Source organism: Gavialis gangeticus, unplaced genomic scaffold (genome assembly GCF_001723915.1).
Source record: "Gavialis gangeticus isolate Ggan-Ray unplaced genomic scaffold, GavGan_comp1, whole genome shotgun sequence".
Classification (NCBI taxonomy): Eukaryota; Metazoa; Chordata; order Crocodylia; family Gavialidae; genus Gavialis; species Gavialis gangeticus.
Genome location: NW_017728998.1, coordinates 20,039,143 through 20,057,813, shown reverse-complemented (window position 1 = coordinate 20,057,813; position 18,671 = coordinate 20,039,143). Strand labels below are relative to the sequence as shown.

Below are 18,671 nucleotides of genomic sequence, written 5' to 3'. Positions count from 1 at the left end.
ACACACAAAGGTGAGCATCTCAAGCATCTATACTATTCTAAGGGGTCTCATGGGGTTTACCTGCAAAGAAGAAGCTGGTGTGTGCTAGCTATTTTATAATTGTCCACTTCACGGTTATTTTTTGGTTTGTGTTGTCCCCACCCCAATTGTCCTCTTAAACATTTGGTATCAACCACTGTTACAAATAGGATATTTACCAAATGAGCCACGGCTACAACCCAGTATGATAATTCTTGTGTACCTGTCACGCTAAATAGATTGTTATTGTTATTAGATGTATCAATGCAATGTATAAAGACATAATCATATTTTATCTTCAAACAAATAAACATGTGGGATCTAGATTTCTCCGTTTTCACACTGTACTGATGAAATGGTCACGTTTCTAACAAACACATAAATGCATGGAAATATTTTCAGTATGTTGTATGTGACCACATGATAAATGATAACTAATAAAGATTAATTTGATTTTTTTCAAGGTTATTGTTTACAGAATTGTTTACAGTAATGGTTTTTATATTTTCTAGAAATACTGATTCAGTTATAACCTTTCTACCTTGTTTTTAAAATGTCTGTTTCCCACAAAACGGCTAGTTTATGAGTGTCCTGAAGTGGGGGATGGGTATACTTTACAAAATGAACTAAGATCTCCTAAATCACTTCTCTGGATCACATTGCTATCAGCACCATATTTTCATATTAAAACATACACCATGCAAGTACTTGGGATTATATCTACTTTCTTAAAACTAAGCAGTGCAGCATCCAAGATTTGTATTTAGCAGGTTTTTGTACTAGTATAAGTATAGAGATATAACCAGGGCAAGGCATACCAGTGCAATTCACATTTACACAGTTGCAACATGTCTGCAGTTGCAGCTAACAAACTCATTACAGGGAAAGTGTTTCATCATAATTGTTGTAGTTCTAGGAGAAGTGCACAGAGACATCTTGCCTTCTCCATGTTAATTCAGAACGCTGTGCCTTTCTTCAAGTCCTCCTCGAGTTCTACTTGTATCTTGACACAAGCAAGACATGAACCAAGCAACAGTGGCTCTATTAAGTAGAAGTCAGGGATCATCAAGTTTTTACATAAAATCTTTCTGATGATTTGGAAGCCATCAAGTAGCTGCTTAACAACGTATTTACCTTTCACCCTTCATGCTTAATTCCCCCACCATGGTTTTTAGCATCGACTTGCTGCATGTTGTTTCCTGCTTAGACAAACTCCTTCTGGGCGAGACCTGCTTCCATCTCTGTATTTATATAGCACTTAATACAACAGAGCCCACAAATTTGATTAGGTATTTTTGATCTCTTTACCAAAAGCAAGCAGCAAAAAATATTTAACTCTGAATAGTTAAAAGATGCTTGCTAAAGAATACTATCAGACTTTGATATTAATTCTTACATTTCCTATGCATCTGAAAAGTTAATATTTAAAATTTAAGTAACTCTAAGGCCAAAAAAGTATGCTCATTTTCACTTCTATTGTTCCAGCTGTTATCCAGTTAATTGATACTACTCTTTTCCTAAGTAATGTATTCATAGCAAAAAAATGGATAATCAAATTTGATCTGACCTTCTGTCTAAACATTTTTAATTTTTCAACCGTACAGAAATTTTTAAAAGATAATTAGTATTCACTGACAGGAAAAAATCTGTCCTAATTGACATTGCTGTCTGCAATTTTTAAAATATACTGTTTCCCAATTTGGAAAATTATGATAGGATGTCTTGTTTTGATGATATCAGTAAGCACCAATACTAAATGACAGTACGTGTTCTCTGTTACCATATTAAATTAATGGCTGGAGTTGCGGCTAATAATGGTGTCAAGTGAAATCTGAGAAATGTATAGTTTCTAGATTATACTTTAAAAACAAATATTTAAATAAACAGAAACATCTTTAAGATGAATATTCTAAAGGGATCTCAAATCCCCAAACACTGAGATGGTTCACATTAGTTTGTCCATAAGAAAAGGCCAAATACTGGTTTGTTCCAATTAAGATCATTAGATTCAGTACTAGCTTCTAAAACATTATTAACTACAATAGAAATGCAATCAGTGTCTCACAAAAATGAATATTTATGAGGTAGGATATATTGTTTAGTTCTGCACAAAGATCTATGTGCAGCATATGGGCAAAAATTACTTCCAAATATGGAACCTCTCCAGCGTGTTTTGGCAAAAGGGATATGGCTTTGTTGGATGAAACCAGATGTAGTTCAGATATCCCCTGGACTAAAATAGGAAACCCTGGGCTTAAAAGGCAGGCAAACAAACCTGCTGTTTTTCTCTATGCCTACCCGCAGTTAATCTGCTTGTTCCCATATACAGGTCTTTCCTGCTTCATCATACTTGGCTGGAAAGACATACAGACCTTTTGATACTTAACAGTTTTTCTTTCCTTCTGCTGCCCAATCTATGCCCTGCTCCTTCCCCACATATAAAAATAATGTTGTGCTTCACCTTTGGCAAAGCAGGAAGTATCTTCATTCCCAGTTTTATAAACATTTACAGGAACTGAACTCAATTAGACTACTCTTGTGTAAAGTTACCTGCACATGTAAGTCTTTGCAAGATGGCAAATCAAGCTTATTTTTTACTTGGAAAATCAATGGGAAAAATGCCTGAAATGCCCACTTCTTGAAATATATAATGATTCTGCAGATCTATGGAGAATGTAACTATTTGTTAGAGATATTATATGCTGCAGAAACACTTACAGATCCCAGTTGGGGATCACAGCTCCATTATGCCAGGCTCTATATACACACATGATAATATTACCCTATCTCAAAGAGCTTACAACCAAAGTAATTAGGATTTATGCTAGTCTGTGTGATGGAATTTCCCTTAAGATGAAAACAGTACTGTAGAAATGTACCCAACTAGTATGCTTCATAATGGAGCAAAGTTTTCCACAGGCCAGAATCACGTCTTTTTGAACAGCACGTGCTAAGTCACAGAAAGAGTGGAAATCAAAGAAATAACTTTGTAACTACAGGACAGCCACTTTCCCTAGTCTTCAGTCACACAGTTTGATTCTTTGGTACACAACTTCCTCTTGTCCCAAATTAATCTTATTATTTTTCCAAAGAGAAAAAAACGTGGAAATCAGTTTTAACTGGTATTTGGCCAACATAATGGAACAACAAAAGAGCCAAATTCTGACCTATTGTGGTATTACATAAGCCTGGTCTACACTGTCAGCTCCACTGGCCTACAAACAATACAAGGGACTTTGCCTCTTTCCACCCAACAGTCTAACTTTGATCACATGGTGATAAAAATCCCTGTATCCTGTCTAATTAACAACCAGTTTTGGTAGCACCAACAGAAAAGCTTAAAAAAGGTCCCAATTTAGAGGCACCTCTTTTGGACAATGAAGCATTCAACAAGATCATGCTCCTTAGGAGTTGTTCATATGCCAATCTTCTGATTGTCAAATAGCTTAAGGAGCTAAATGGAGATTTAATTTAAACTTATTTTCTGTCAAGAAGATCAAACCACTAGTGGAAATTGTTCTAAAAATCCTTTAACAAAAAAAAAAAGATTGCTGCTTTTGAATCAATATTTTTCCAAGTACTAGGAAAAACTGAAGGAAAGCCTCCTTTCAGATATCTCCCTCTAGAAAGACACTGTGCTACTAATTCCATTTCTAAACATTCTAATTTAATTCAAATAAATGAGCTTACCTAACAAAATATCAACACCTCTTCAATAATACATTATGAATATAGGGCTAAATGAAGTCAAGTGGCATCTATGTACAAGAAATATTACTATAGAGCTGATAAACAGGTATCCATATGGTGTCAAGGAAGTATTTAATGTAAAAACAAAATCCCTATTTTAATAGTTAAATATCCAGGACTAAACTGGAATAGAAATATTTAGAATAAAATTGAATTTTCCTTCTAGCCCCAAAATAAGAATGATATTAGATTTCCATGCCACTGTTAAAGCCTTTTAAAGTGCTCCAAATGCCTTTTTTTTAAGAGGGAGAGAGAAGAGTGTTGCAGATTTATGTACAAAAATATATGCAACACTCCCAATGGCTTTTCCATATATTCCCAGAACAGGCTGCATTTCAGCATCCAGATGCTTAAGGCCAAATTAAGGCCACGTCCAGGCATTAATTTCTACTGGTAAGAATTTTGGACAAATTCTTAGAAAAAAAAAGCCTGGGAGCTGGAGCGTACATGCTTTCCATCCCCCTGGCTACACAGGTGAGCTCTCCATCCAGGCGGTACTAGAGGGCTCCCTAGATCAGTCCTGCCCTTAGGGGAGGCATTCTTGACAGCCTGCCCTCTCCACTGCCTGGGAAAGGGGTAGACTATCAATAGGCAGCCCTCCAATTTTAAATCGCCTCACCTGCAACCGAAGATGGGAGGCACACATGGCATTTAAAGACTGCATGGCTGTGAACCAGGGATGGAAATATTGTTTAAAAAATTATCTGTTTAACCTCCTCTAATTATATTGCTTAAATGGTTAAGCAATAACACAGCAGCTCAGACAGTCTGAGACACTTCTGGGGCCCTTGGGGAGAGTGGGAGTGGGAGTGGGAAGGAGGCGGTGGCAAGCCCAGCCAGACAACAGACCATGTGAAGCCCCACGCTGGGAGGGAGGGAGCAGCTAATGACTTAATTGACAAGTCATTAGGCTGCCTGCTGTTTTTCTCTTTAACTTCATCAGCTATGGATAGAGTCCCACCTCACCTCTCCTCTCCTTCTCACTCCTCCCTTCCTCTCACCTGCCCTGCCACCTTCCAGTTCCTGCTGGGGCACTGCGTGGCTTCCCTTCCCCCCTTCCCTAATGGAATGCGTCCCACCCCATACTAAACAATAACCAGCAAGCTAACTGGTTATCACTGGACTTCTCAGTTAAATGATTAATAATCATTTTTCATCCCTACTGGGAATCAGGTAGTGCTTCCCTGGCAGTTCCAGGCCCTGCAGGTTCTGATATCCCCATCGGTGCTGCTCAGCTGGGTGGCAGGGGCAGCATTTAAAACTCACAGAGATAGAGCTTCCTTGCCCCAGTTCCAGGCCCCTTTGCAATCCCATCCCTGCTGCCTGGGTGGTGGGGGCAGCAAGGGGAAGCCAGGAGGAGTTGGCAAAGCCCCCCAATCTCTTCCTCAACCTGGGGACTGCCCAGTTTGGGAAAGAGGTAGGGAGCAGTGGCTGCTGCTCCCAGACCAGCCTAGGAAGAGAGTAGTGTAGCAAAGCCCTCTGCCCACATCTTACACCAGGAACTCTGGTATGAGAAGCAGGCAGGATCTTGGGGAACTGTTCCCTCCACTTGGCTCCTGGTGCCTGAGATCTGAGCAGAGGGAACACTGCAGCAAAGCCCATGTCCTGCTCCTCACACTGTGGACTCTAGTAAACGAGGAGCTGTGGGCAGCAGCAGGAGAACAGAAGCAGATACCCCCTGTGCCTTCCCAGACGGGGCTGATCCTAATCTGCAGAAAGCATGGGAGCTTTTCTCCATGGCTTTACTCCTCTTGGTCTCCAAGAGGGGTTAAGGTGCAGGGAAATGTACAAGCATTCATTTTCCTGGGAGAAACTTTCTTGGGAGCCCCGTCCTACCAGGGTGGAATTGGGTTTTCTCCCAAATCTGCTATTTGTGGTCCAGGAGAAAAAGCACAAATGCATGTACACTTGAAGTTTCTACTGGGAGGACAGTGATTATGCTGGTAGAAATGTGATGCATTTGTATGCACCCTAAATTTCTTATGCTAGGAGCCATATTGAAAGAGATGGAGAAGGTGCCTCAAGTAGAAGGCACTCCAAAGCTCAGCAGTGGGCACAGCACCTCCAAGGACACTGGAAAAAAAGTTTGTCTACTAACAGCTAATGTTACAGCTGCAACCTGTGCTCTCCAGTACCCCTTACAGCCACTGGCCAACACACAGTGCCACCATTCTTGTCCATGCTCACCAGACACCCTGACTAAAAAGCTTTTTCTTTTCAGCTGTGTCAATAGCACTGTACAAATGTTCACAAGATGGAGTACCTGCACTGATAAATACAGGCATATGGGATGAAATATCGTCCCTACTGAAATGGGTGAGCATTTTGCTAATGACTTCACTGTGGCCAAGATTTCACTCCAATAGTGGAGAGTGCATTTGAAAATAGATTCTAATTAGGTGTTATCTAATCTTATCTGGGCCCTGGATGCATGCCTAATGTGTGTCATGGTGTCTCCTTTAGAGTCACAGAAAGCAGGACTGGAAGGGACCTCCAGAGGTCATCTAACCCAATCCCCCATCTGAGGCAGAATCATCCCAATCCAAACCATCCTGTACAACCATAATCTAAACTCTACATGCAACTACCCTCAACCCTGACACACCATAGACTTTACACCCTTAACCTTCCACAAAGGTAAAGCAGGGGAACGGCAGCCAACGTCCTGCTTCTATAAAATGTTGTCAATATCTACTCAAGAGGTCCTGGGTAGAGGGCCACCCTCCCATCCCTGCTACAGGGGAAGGCAAAAACTGCCACAGTCTATCCCAATCTGACCATGGGGTAAAATTCCTTCCTGACCCCAAATATAGCAACCGGTTGGACCCTGAACAGAGGGGCAAGACCCTCTAGCCAGGAACCTCCAACACTGTTCCTACCAAGAGAATCAGCACACCCCAGTTGAAGTCCCCAGCCTTAGCTATAGCCAACACCCAATGCCTTTGGGGAGGTTTAAAAACACCCTGACACAAAGCAGAAAAAAGGCAGAGGAGGGAGGGAACTCAACAAGCAAAGCCCAGAAGCATGGGAAATACTCACAGTAGAAAACAAGCGTGGCTATGCCTAGACTCCTGACCAGTGACTGTCCAACCTCTTGGTGAACACCTCCAGTGATAGAGTGCACAACTTCCCCAGTCAGTCTATTCTACTGCTTCAATATTCTAACAGTGAAGAAATGTTTCTGGATATCCAATCTAAATTTACTTTGCTGAAGTTTCAAGCCATTGGTCCACTCTTCTCCGTAGACAGAGAAAAACCATGCTTTCCTTCTTCATGGCAGTCCTTCAAGTATTTGAAGACTGCTATCACGTCCCTTCTTAAGTGCCTTTTCCACAAACTGAACATGCCTCTCTTCAGCCTCTCTGAATATGACTTGCCTTCCAAGCTCTTGATCATGTTTGTTGCCCACCTCTGGAACCTAACTTCTCCACATCCTTTTTAAAACCCAGAACTGGAACCCAGAACTGCACAGAGTACTCCAGATAAGGCATAAACAGTGTTGAGTAGAGAGGTACTATCACTTCTTGTGTCTTGCACCTAATCTTTCTGTTGCCTTTTGCAATAAAAGTTGCAATAAGAACTGCATTTGCCTTTTATACGGCTGCATCACACAGCAGACTCATATTGAGTCTGTGGTCTATCAAGACTCCCAAGTCCTCTCCCATAAAGCTGCCATCCAGCTACGTGTCCCCCATTTTGATCTGTGTTTTTTGGTTTTCATTTGTATGCAATACCCTTTGTTAGTGATGATATAAAGACTTTAAATTATTCCAGCAGAATGAATAAACTTGGATATTTCAGTTTTAACTCTCAGTTAATGGACACTGGATATACCAGAAATTATCCTAACAAAAAAGTATGTTTAGGTTCTCACCTATGCTATCTTTCTTTTGAACCATCTATATTATTAATTATCACGTGCTGACTCAATTACTCCTAATCTTGCTCTATTCCAGCTAGCACCAATATGTTTTGTTTTATGTCCTTATTTCTACGTAAGTTAGAGAACTCATTTCTTTAACTCGTATTTGTGGTTGATCTTCCATTCTTCCTATAGATACTTGCTAGTGTTTTTTCTAAAATTTGATTTTGAAAAGATGTAACCATCCTGTACACAGGGCACAGTGCCCACAAATTTTGCCATTCCTTATACGGGTCTAGCAAACATACTAGATCTTCCTTTCTCTTTTTTAAATTTTACAGACAACTCCTGCTTAGTGGCCTTAATTGGTTAGTGAAAAACCAAGCGTTAAGCTAAACAAGCATTAAGCAAAACCGAAAATATCTGACAACCCAAGATGGCGACCGCAAGTGTTTTTAATGACCCAAGACTGTGACCGTGAGCATTATAACACAATTTACTGAGTGCTAAGTGAAATCATGTATCAATTTAAAATTAGCATTATAGCAAGACAGCGCTAAGCAAAACAGCATTAAGCAGGAGTTGCCTGTAATCGAAGAGTCATGTAGAATATAATGCAACTGAAATAACTTCATTTTAATGTTATTTTTCTTGAAATAAATATTAACATAATATAGTACTGTTTTGTTAAACAAGTTCAAAATTAAAATGTGATCATAAGTAGTATATATATTAGTATATATTCACTGATCACTTTACAGCCCTTTCAATATAGAATTACACTAGTTTAACCAAAAGTATGTAGGATTTAACTAAAACAGCACAGACCACCGTGTAGACTTGTTTTGGTTTACTTATATTTTGATACCTTTCTCTTGCAAATCTGAAACTAAACTTCTCATGGTTTTCATTTTAAGTGTTTTCATTTATTTTTTCCTTAAGTTCTCTGTAAGCCATTTGTTTTCTAATTTCACCTTTCTCCCCCCATTTTTGTCTCTGGTGTATATTTCTCTTTCCTCATACCTTTTGGTCCCACTCATGTTCCATCAGTAACTATATTTCCCGCTTTCTAAATCTACAGTTGACCTTCTCCCAGCTTCCGATCTCTATCCCGTTTTGATCATTAGGCTAAGTGGTATGATCCAGAGCATGGTTTTGAGCACAGAAAAATGAGGATGAGGGGACTGTTTCAGTCTGTTGTGTCTCTAATGAATATACAGGTATTACTCTTGAAATATGGGTATACAGCACTCAAACCTTACACATTTACACTAATATGGTGTCTTCTAGAAATAGTTAAGGCATTTTCAACTGTTTTACAAATAATGAACATAAACTAATTTATTTCCACATCTTCCTGCTTACAAGCAGGTCAATATCCATCTAGTATAAGACAAAACCTGAAAATATTCTACGTAAACTAAGCATCTTGGATTCATACTGCATGCCTTTCTGGACAGCATTGACTAAACAACAGGCTTCCCACCAGCCAAAAGGGCACGTGGACAAGTATTTCCAAAAGCCCATGTTTAAGACAATTACAGATCAGGGAAACATCATTTCTAATTCAGCTAATCCTTGTAAACCTAACAGTATCACCGTCATCAGTTTACACAGAACCTGGAGGGAGACAAAATTCTCTTCTTGAATGTGGATCATCTGCTCATTCAAGAAAAGACCAGCTGGCAGTGCAGTTTTGAAACTGAAACAATTTTTAAAGTTAATTCAAAGCTTTTCATTTCAAATAATGTAATGCCCCAAACACCATCTGGCTAATACATCTTTTTGTATTACAAAACTGGTTATTTTGTCTCAGCAGTTCCAATGCAATTGACAGTCAGTATACAATCAGCTACTGATCCAAATAAGCGACATTAAAAATATCAAACTAAAATCATATCATTCTTAGTTTTCTCTTACCCCTTTTAAAATATTTTAAAATATTTTTGGTCAAAAACCACTGAATAAACTGAAAAAAGAGTTTCAGGAGTTTAAATACTAAAAGAAGAGTCTTATCCTGTATTTCGTACAGTTTTAAATATGGTGAATGAAATTCAACCTTAGACAGCACCAGACTGCTAGCCAATTATGCACTTTCATTAGAAGGGTGGGAAGCAAGGCAGGGCTAAGGTACAAAAACCTAGATGTAGCACTTGAACAAAAAACCTGGTATTCATTCCACATAAACTCAAACAGGTTATCACGTACTTGACAACAGTACTACTACTATAAAAATCACACATCAGTTTGATCTGAATATTACCAATTAGCTTATCACCAAAATATTTATTAACTCAGTAATATTTAACAATTATACATTTTCTCTTATTCATATGTATATAGCAACACTCCCTCTAGTGGATCAGGAAATGCAACGTATACTGAGGTTCCTTCCAATTTTTCAATTCAAAGTGGTGCTCTTACAATTACTCAAAACAAACAACTAAATCTGCTAGACAGTAAGTTTTCCTATAAAGATCTAATCCTATTGCAGTCTGATTACTTTTTAAAATGTATATTTTTACTAACACAGCTAAGCATTTTTATTTTGCCAAACATCCAATGAACTAATCAGGATTGCACTGAATGAGACTGTGGCACCCCAGATCCAATGAACTGCAAATATTTTTGAGACAGTTTACTTACAACAAGATATAAAATATAATTAAAGCCACTATCTAGCTAGCTTAGCTTTACAGGAAGTATAAACCATGAACATTTGAACAGCGCTTCTTTCTCACTTCCAGCAGTAGCACAGCTTTAGTTGTCATTTCAGTAGCATGTTTTGCTACATTTCACTGCCTTCAATTATTTTCGAACACTTTCAAAACCATTTTTTCTTTTATATCTACTGTCCACCTTAGCAATCTTTGTCACTAGCTTGCTTTACAATGCTGTGACTTGCATAAATTATGAAAACATTTTCAAAATCGTTGAAGTGGGAACACAGTGACCCATGGTACAAAGTTTATATAAACTCTTTTTAGACAACTCTTCTTTATTGCATATTTATAGCAATTTGTAATAATTCACACAGTGAAAGGAAACCTCACCTATTTAACAGATTTACTGCCTGTTTACACATAAACACAATTTTTATGGGTTTGGGAATTATAAAATATTGAAAACACAGAGCAAACAAAGAATAGAGGAGAGAGATAAACAGGAAGAATTGTCATATGTCTCTTTCCGCATAACAATATTTCCTAATGCTTTTCATTCATAATATTGGAATTTAGGTACAACTAACAGTGACCAGGGTTTGCCAAGTAGGTTACTGCTGAGGCACAGTATTTCAACTGATGAATATTTTAGGTCTTTCTATCTGAAGGTAGTTATGGACTGATCTGAGCATACGCATTCTTTAAGCCAGGAATAGGTTCCCCTCACATTGTGAGGGTTTAAGGCACCTAGCACCCTACTGAATTGTCCCCTCAAACTATCAGAACAAAACTACAACTACTGTTACTTGCTTTTTTTTTTCTTCTTTCAAGTACAGGAACTAGGACTAGTGACTGAATAAATACAAGACATCCCTATAGAGAAAGAAGTGGTGCATAGGTAATGACATTATTTAGTAACATTAATTGTTACAACAACAAAACTGGTAAGCAAAAGTAACACATTTCTAAAAAATGACATTTTCAGAAAGACAAAGGCATACTTTTTCCACCAAAATCTAATGCTGCTGTCATCAACAACCCAACAAAAGCTACAGCCACCTAAAATGGAAATGAAAATGTAATGTATGGAAATATTCTCTTATAAAATCTCCTTAGGCTTCACATGTATTAATGTATTAGTTTGCAAACATTAAGATCAAAGGCAGAGCAACAAATACATCCTAAAAAGTTTTTAGTCAGATTTTTATTAACGATATACAAGTAGCAAGGCATAAAAAATTAATATGTTCAAGCCTTGAAATGTCAAGTGTAATGATCTCTAGCTCTGCTTACCTCCTTTGCTTTTTGTTTCAGTCTAGCTTGCTCTGGGTCTTCTTGCCTTGAGCGACTCTACGTGTTTAAAAAAATGGAAAAAAGGTTAACAGATGGTTTTAGAACCCCTCATGTTGCAGTAAGTTAAAAAATAGCAAAGAAAGGGGAACAGGATACAAGGTGTCAAGGATGGGATGCTTAAATTCATAGAAGTGCAATTTCAAGCCTGTAGGCCTCACCCAATACACTGTTAAATATTCAGTTGTAAATAAAATCTAGTGGAGGTTTAAACAAAAAGGCTCAATCTACTTACGTTATTACCAACTCTAAAGTTTCAACAGAAGTTGGAATATGTTTCTATTATTTAATAGGTATATATGCATTCATTATGAAAACAACTCAGAAAAGGAAAATATCTGAATTAAGCATCTATCAGGTGTTTTTCATTATCTCATTTTGATTTAACTCAGTAAGTCAATTATACTCCCATATTGTACTGACAAACTTATTTAAGGTTTTATTTTAATACGCAGCTATTGACAGAGAATGTACATAAATCTTGTAAAGGCTTCCTCTTAGCTATTAATGCAGCATAATTACAGATGCAAATATTCTGTAAAATCATACCTTTTATACAACATAAAAACGTGTAAGGTTTAGGCCATTAATGCTTGCCTCTTAGTTTTATTAATTTTGTCATTTAAAGAGCAGTACATGCCAAATGGCAATTTTTAATAGGCAAATGGCAACTTTTAAATCCATAAATAACAACCATATGCCCTATACATAAAATACAGCTAAGGATCCTGATCCTATACTTATTTACATAATATATGTAAAAGCTTATAACTATAATGACTGTAATGTTTATATATTTTTAAAATGAATTAGGAAAAAAAAATCAAATTTATGGAATTCAATAATGACTCAAAATTACAGGCAAATTACAAATGTAGTATTCTAGGTTCTCTATAGTATGACTGGTTAAAATTAAGATAAAACAACATATCAAAGCTATAAGCAGTCACAATAAAAGTCATGATCATCATGTGAACAATTATTCTTGTCTTGGCACTTGAAAGGTATAATTATTTTCTCTTATTTTCTTTTGTACATTTCTTTGCATGTTAAGTTTCCAGTTAACCTCTAACAGGCTACAGGAATAACAATATTTATGCCATTCCCTTCCTCTCCTTAGTGTTTCTAAATCAGAGAAAGGTTCAAGGTTTCAGAAAGGAAACTGATTTGCAAATATATAAGTGATGATAGTTTTTTGGTTGGTGATTTTTGCTGAATATTTTATGTGTTCTCATTTAGAGTGTAGGAATTTGGAAGTCCAAAAAGAACAGCAAAGGTTGAGGAGAGACCTAATTTGGCAGACACAACCTAGAACAGATCTGACTCCCTCTTAACAGATACTTTGGCAGTTAAAGCGAAACTCACTCTGAATTTTCTTTACTGACATTATTTTTTTTTCAAATTACACTGCATGTAGATTAAAAGGCATCATGCCAAAAAACAGGACTAAATTGGATTAAATAAGACTTCACTGCACGTCTGAAAGTCATCAGGCATATTAGCTTAATCTTTCCATAAAACCTAATAGTGAGTTTACAGCTGCAAGTGTAAACAATTCCCATTCCTTTTTGTCTCTTTTTATTCCACTCAAGCCATCTTCTTAATACTACTTTTTCATATCCTTTTTTACTCTGGTCTCCAAGTTTTACTTTAGGCCAACCTTTATACTTGGAACCCTGCTCTACACCCAGTGTGCTGTATCTCTATCCTTTTTGTCCTGAAAATATGCACTTCTTCCAAAACACCCTAATGCACGTAAACACCTTAAACAATAAATGAAAAAGATACTAAAAATAAAAATGTTAAACCAGGGAAGTAACTTTTTTTTTCACACTTGTTCATCACTATTCAATGATTTTGGTTTTTGATACAACCTACTAGCACAAACTCCCACATCTTTTTGGTCACATCTAAACAAGAAAAATAATTAATATATTATAAATATTCTAATTAGCACTTTTTACATGCTAGCGTAGACAGACATTAACATCTGTGGAAACTTGTTTTCCTAGTCATGGTTAACTACAATTGACTATTACCAACCCTTCTCTTTATAAGATACTAAACCTTGCCTCCAGTAGAGTATAACAACATGCTCATCTGTGATAAATATTTTCTAACACTTTAATATGTGGTAACATATTTAATCAGTTTAATGTCTGTAGATGAATTAAAATACACAATATGATATAAGGTTTCAAATAAATAAGAAACTAAAGTGCTTCAAGTCCACAGTTTGTCAATTTCCCTAACTTGCTGGGACCTTTTTTCCTAGCTTAGATATGTGCATACTTAGAAAGACCCAAAAGGTGTCACGACTTGCACATGGGAGATCTGTATCTGCGGAGGTCCTTCTGCATTTAGAAAGTATTCAATTTTTTCTTTAAAAAAAGGGTTGTTTTTACTACATTAATTTTTGTTTTTAACTACATCCCCCTCAGTGTTTTTTTTTTCCAAATCAGAGCACGGATTATTATGTACATAAGTAGAATAATAGTCCCTTTTGTTGATGCAATGCTTACAGTTCATAAATTTAGTGGAATAATAATTTATCCATGTAATCTGTAAAATCAGTGCTGCACTTGATATGAATTTTGCATCATATTTAACAAGTTAGATATATGACAGGATTCAGAAACATTCTCAAGCTTCACGCTCATAGGAATTGTATTTTAAAAGCTCTCAAAGCTTTCCCCTTGGGTGCAGGTTTGCCTTGTATTTTCAGTCACATTTCCATCACAATTAAGGCACTGAGAGCTTTACATTTTCTTTTACACACACATATATACACACACACAGAGACACACACACCCTATACTAGGGGACTTTAATACTTCAATTTCTTTTTTTTTTCATTAAATAAAAGTTAAGAGTCACAACTGCAGGTGCTGCACTATTGAGAGCCACTGCTGTGCCAACAGTTTCAATTTTAAACCTATTTTCGCCATTGATGACATTAGAACTTTACCCACAGCTGTACCAGCTTACAACTTTCACTTTTAATTAAAGAAGTTAAATTGGCAACATGAAACACTTTGCTTTCACATTAGCTTTGTTAATAAAAAGTGAACGTTAAAAGCAGCATAGCTGAGGGTAAAACCCTATTCAACCAATGGCCACTGTAAGGTGGAATGCAAGAGTGCAAGTGTGATATTATTATTATTATTACTACTACTACTACTACTACAATTGGATAAAGTAACAAAAAATTAAAATCCAGACAATATCCCCCCCCCGCCAGGCGGGGGCTCATCAGTAATATACAAATAGTTACAGTTCAGAGAAGTGCTCTTCTTATCAAGAGCAACACTACATCAATTGTACTCCTGAGCTGGAAAGAGTAAAAGGATTAAATGAGCAAACAGGTATAGACACTGAACCTTCCTCCCACTTTCACAGGTAGCCCTGGAAATTCATTGGCAGTATGGGGTAGGGAAATTTCTACGGACTTTAACTGTGCTATATCTATTCAATAGAATGGCCTTTAATCTGTAGTGTAGTCAAATTTGGCACCATCCACACACACTAACATTAACTTCAAAAGCTATTAATCGAGTCCAACCCCCTGCCCTGGACAGGAAAGAGCACCAGGGTAAGATAACCCCAGCCAGGTGCTTGTCTAGTCTCCTCTTAAAGACCTTGGGAGCCCATTCCAGGTTTCATAGTTTCATAGTTTCATAGATTTAGGGTTGGAAGGGACCTAGTAGATCTTCTAGCCCGACCCCCCGCCAGGGCGGGAGAACAACAAAATCCCAAAACAAAAACGGGACTCAAATGAGTCCAGCCAGGTAGGCATCCAGCCTCTTCTCAAAGACCCCCAGGGTAGGGGCCAGCACCACTTCCCTTGGAAGTTGGTTCCAGCTCCTAGCCGCCCTAACTGTGAAGTAGTTTTTGCGGATGTCCAATCTATACCTCCTCTCCATCAACTTGTGCCCATTACTCCTTGTTATGCCAGCGGGCGCTAGGGGAAACAGCGTCTCCCCCAAACCCTTCTGGTCCCCCCTAGTGAGTTTATAGACGGTCACCAGGTCCCCCCTCAGCCTTCTCTTGTGGAGGCTGAATAGGTTCAGGTCCCGCAGTCTCTCACTGTAGGGTCTGCCCTGTTGTCCCCGGATCATGCGGGTGGCCCTCCTCTGGACCCTCTCCATGTTGTCCACATCCCTCTTGAAATGTGGCGCACAGAACTGGACACAATACTCCAGCTGTGGCCTGACCAGCGTCGCGTAGAGGGGGAGGATCACCTCCTTGGCTCTACTCGAGATGCACCTGTGGATGCACGACAAGGTCCAGTTAGCCCTGCCAACCATGGCCTCGCATTGTCGGCCCATGTTCATCTTGGAGTCAATACTGACTCCAAGATCTCTTTCTGGTCACCCTTCCTGATGTCTAATCTAAATCTGCTCCATTGTTTCTCGTTACCCTGAGGCACGCTCTGGTAAATAGATTATCTCCTATTCCTTGCTGCCCCCACCCCCGATGAATTTATAGATGGCCACAAGATCATCCTTCTCTTGCAGAGGCTGAAGAGGTCCAGGTCTCTCAATCTCTCCTCGTAGGACCTTACCTGCAGGCCCTTAACAATAAGAGTGGCCTTCGTCTGGACCCTCTCAAGGTTATCCACATCCCTTTTGAACTGCGGCACCCAAAACTGCATGCAGCACTCCAGCTTCAGCCTCACCAATGCCACACAGAGAAGAAGTATCACCTCCTTAGATCTGCTCATGATGCACCTGCTAATGCATGACAGAGTGCAGTTGGCTTTACTTATCGCTTCATCACATTGACGACTCATGGTCATCTGGGAGTCTACTATGACTCCGAGATCCCTTTCTGCTGCTGTGTTGCTTAGAAAGTCATCATCTAGTCTGTGTGTTGTTGATTCTTTCAACCTAGGTGCAGCACTTTGCAGTTATCTTTGTTAAACTGCATCCTGTTCTTTTCTGCCCACATTTCCAACCTGTCCAAATTCACCTGAATCTGTTCCCTGCCCCTCAGTGTGTTTACTTTGCCCCATAATTTGGTGTCATCTGCAAATTTGATGATTGATGTTAGCTAGCAATGAAATATTTCAGAGGGAGACAATGGGATCAGAAAGGAAAACCCATGGACTGCTCAATAGCAGAAATGTAGTCCCGCTGATGCAATGGCTCCTTGGTCAAGAGGCTGACAAAAATTTAAATTTACTGACAGCAAACAGGATGATGAGACAGAGGAGTTATGATCAGAGTCAAGGATTAGCAACTCTGTTAAGAAGGGCAAACTCAGGGCTGTAAGAGGACTGAAGTCTGCCTGTAAGCAGTTAGGTAAGCAGAGAGAAGAGATTTTCCTGGGCAACAGCTAATTTGGGGGACTTTTTCCAGGAAAGGAAAGGAAAAAATAAAAAGATTAATGATAAAATAATAATTAGCAGGCAAAGAGGGACTAAACAAAGGATTTTTCAGAAGAAGGTCAAAAGCTTCACCACCAGCTTTGATAAAAGTACAGTGGAGCTGCATAGACTGAGGATAGTGATTTCTTGCAGAAGGCATGAGTTTAAAGTTGGAAAAAGGTTCTCTTGGCTCAAATACGAAGGGGGTACATAATCCAGGTTGAGGGTGTTGGGTTGTGAGCTGATAAAAGGAGACTAGCGTGCATGGGGGCAATAGCCTGATATTTTTACAGTTTTAAAACATAATTTAATTTGCTCACAAGGCCAGAAATCTTGAAATATTTTTTACACCATTTTTTTCTTTTGCCTTCTGTATCTCCCTTGTCTGTAATTCTACCTATTGCCCACTCCAAAACATTTCCTAATTCTGTCTCAAGTAGGATGACTGCCTACTTGTTAATCATGCCCCAACTTGATACTAAGGTCTGGCTCTTTTACAATAGGTCCTCACTGCTTATTATCCATCTTCAAAATCCAATGCTAAACTGCCTCTTTAATCCCTACTCTACTTTCCTCTATCATGATTTCAGGCCTTGTCAACAGAGGGATGGTCGGCCGTTGGTGTAGTTTCATTAGTATAAACATCTATTTTAGAGGCAATTTATACCAAGTTAACCAGTACTGATGTAAACTGTGCCCATACTAGAAATCTGCACTGGTGCAGCTACAAGTGGCAGAAATCCCATGGAAGCATTAGGTACTAAGGCAGTTTCGTTCTTTAAAACTTTTCCTAATATCATCCTATCTTTATAAAGCATTCAGTTATACTACATTTTAAGCCTCCTGTACAAATTAAACCTAATGTTCTATGCCCATTAGGAAGCTGCTTATTAGGGGTGTGTGAAACAGGCCTATTTGATTCGGATTCAGCCCGAATCAGGGACAGTGATTCGATTCGTTGATTTGGATCATTGTTCCCAATTCAATTTGGCCGAATCTGAAGATTTGATGCTGATTTGGAGAATCAGCGATTCGGACACAGACTTAGCTTTAAATGTTTTGTCTACATACCTCAAGGTACCAGGCATGGCTCGTGAATGCTGCAATGCTGGGGCAAATGGAGTGGTACACAGAAGCGCAGGGGGGCTCTGTGCGTGCTTGGTGGTGAACCAGGAAGTGGATTGAAAGTAATTCTGGTCCCCTTCCGGGTCTGCCAGGGAGCAGGCAGGGAAGGCTCCCCTGTGCACTCCCGGCTCAGCCATCAGTCACGGGGGACCCCAGGTGCCCCCCCCCCCGACCCAGGAGGCACCAGTCGCTGAGCAGGGAGGGTATGGGGGGCTCCCCAGAATGCTCTCCAGCAGACCCAGAGCTGGACCTGAACTGCTTCTGATCCACTTCTGGGTCTGCTGCCAGGTGCGCTGTGGAGCCCTCTGCACTTCTGTGGGACACTCCACGTGCTCCAACATTGCAAAGTTCACAAGCTGCCTGCTACCTAGAGGTATGTAGAGAAAACATTTAAAGCTGTGTCTATGTCTGAATCACCAAATCTCTCCGAATCAATTTGGAGGGTTCCAATTCGATTCAGAGAGATTAAAGGGTCTCCTGATTGGATTTAGAGATTCGGCCACCAAATTGGGCTGAATCTCTGCTGAATTGAATC

General features: G+C 39.0%; 1 protein-coding gene across 1 annotated transcript in view; it reads right to left on the bottom strand.

Annotated features, from left to right (window-relative positions):
* The window catches only part of LOC109289519 (transcription initiation factor TFIID subunit 4-like), a 315,986-nt gene that overhangs the window by 146,607 nt on the left and 150,708 nt on the right, over positions 1–18,671 (bottom strand). The window contains exon 13 of the mRNA XM_019505573.1: positions 11,587–11,643. Coding sequence (XP_019361118.1) covers positions 11,587–11,643 — 57 coding nt within the window. The remainder of the gene's footprint in view (positions 1–11,586; positions 11,644–18,671) is intronic.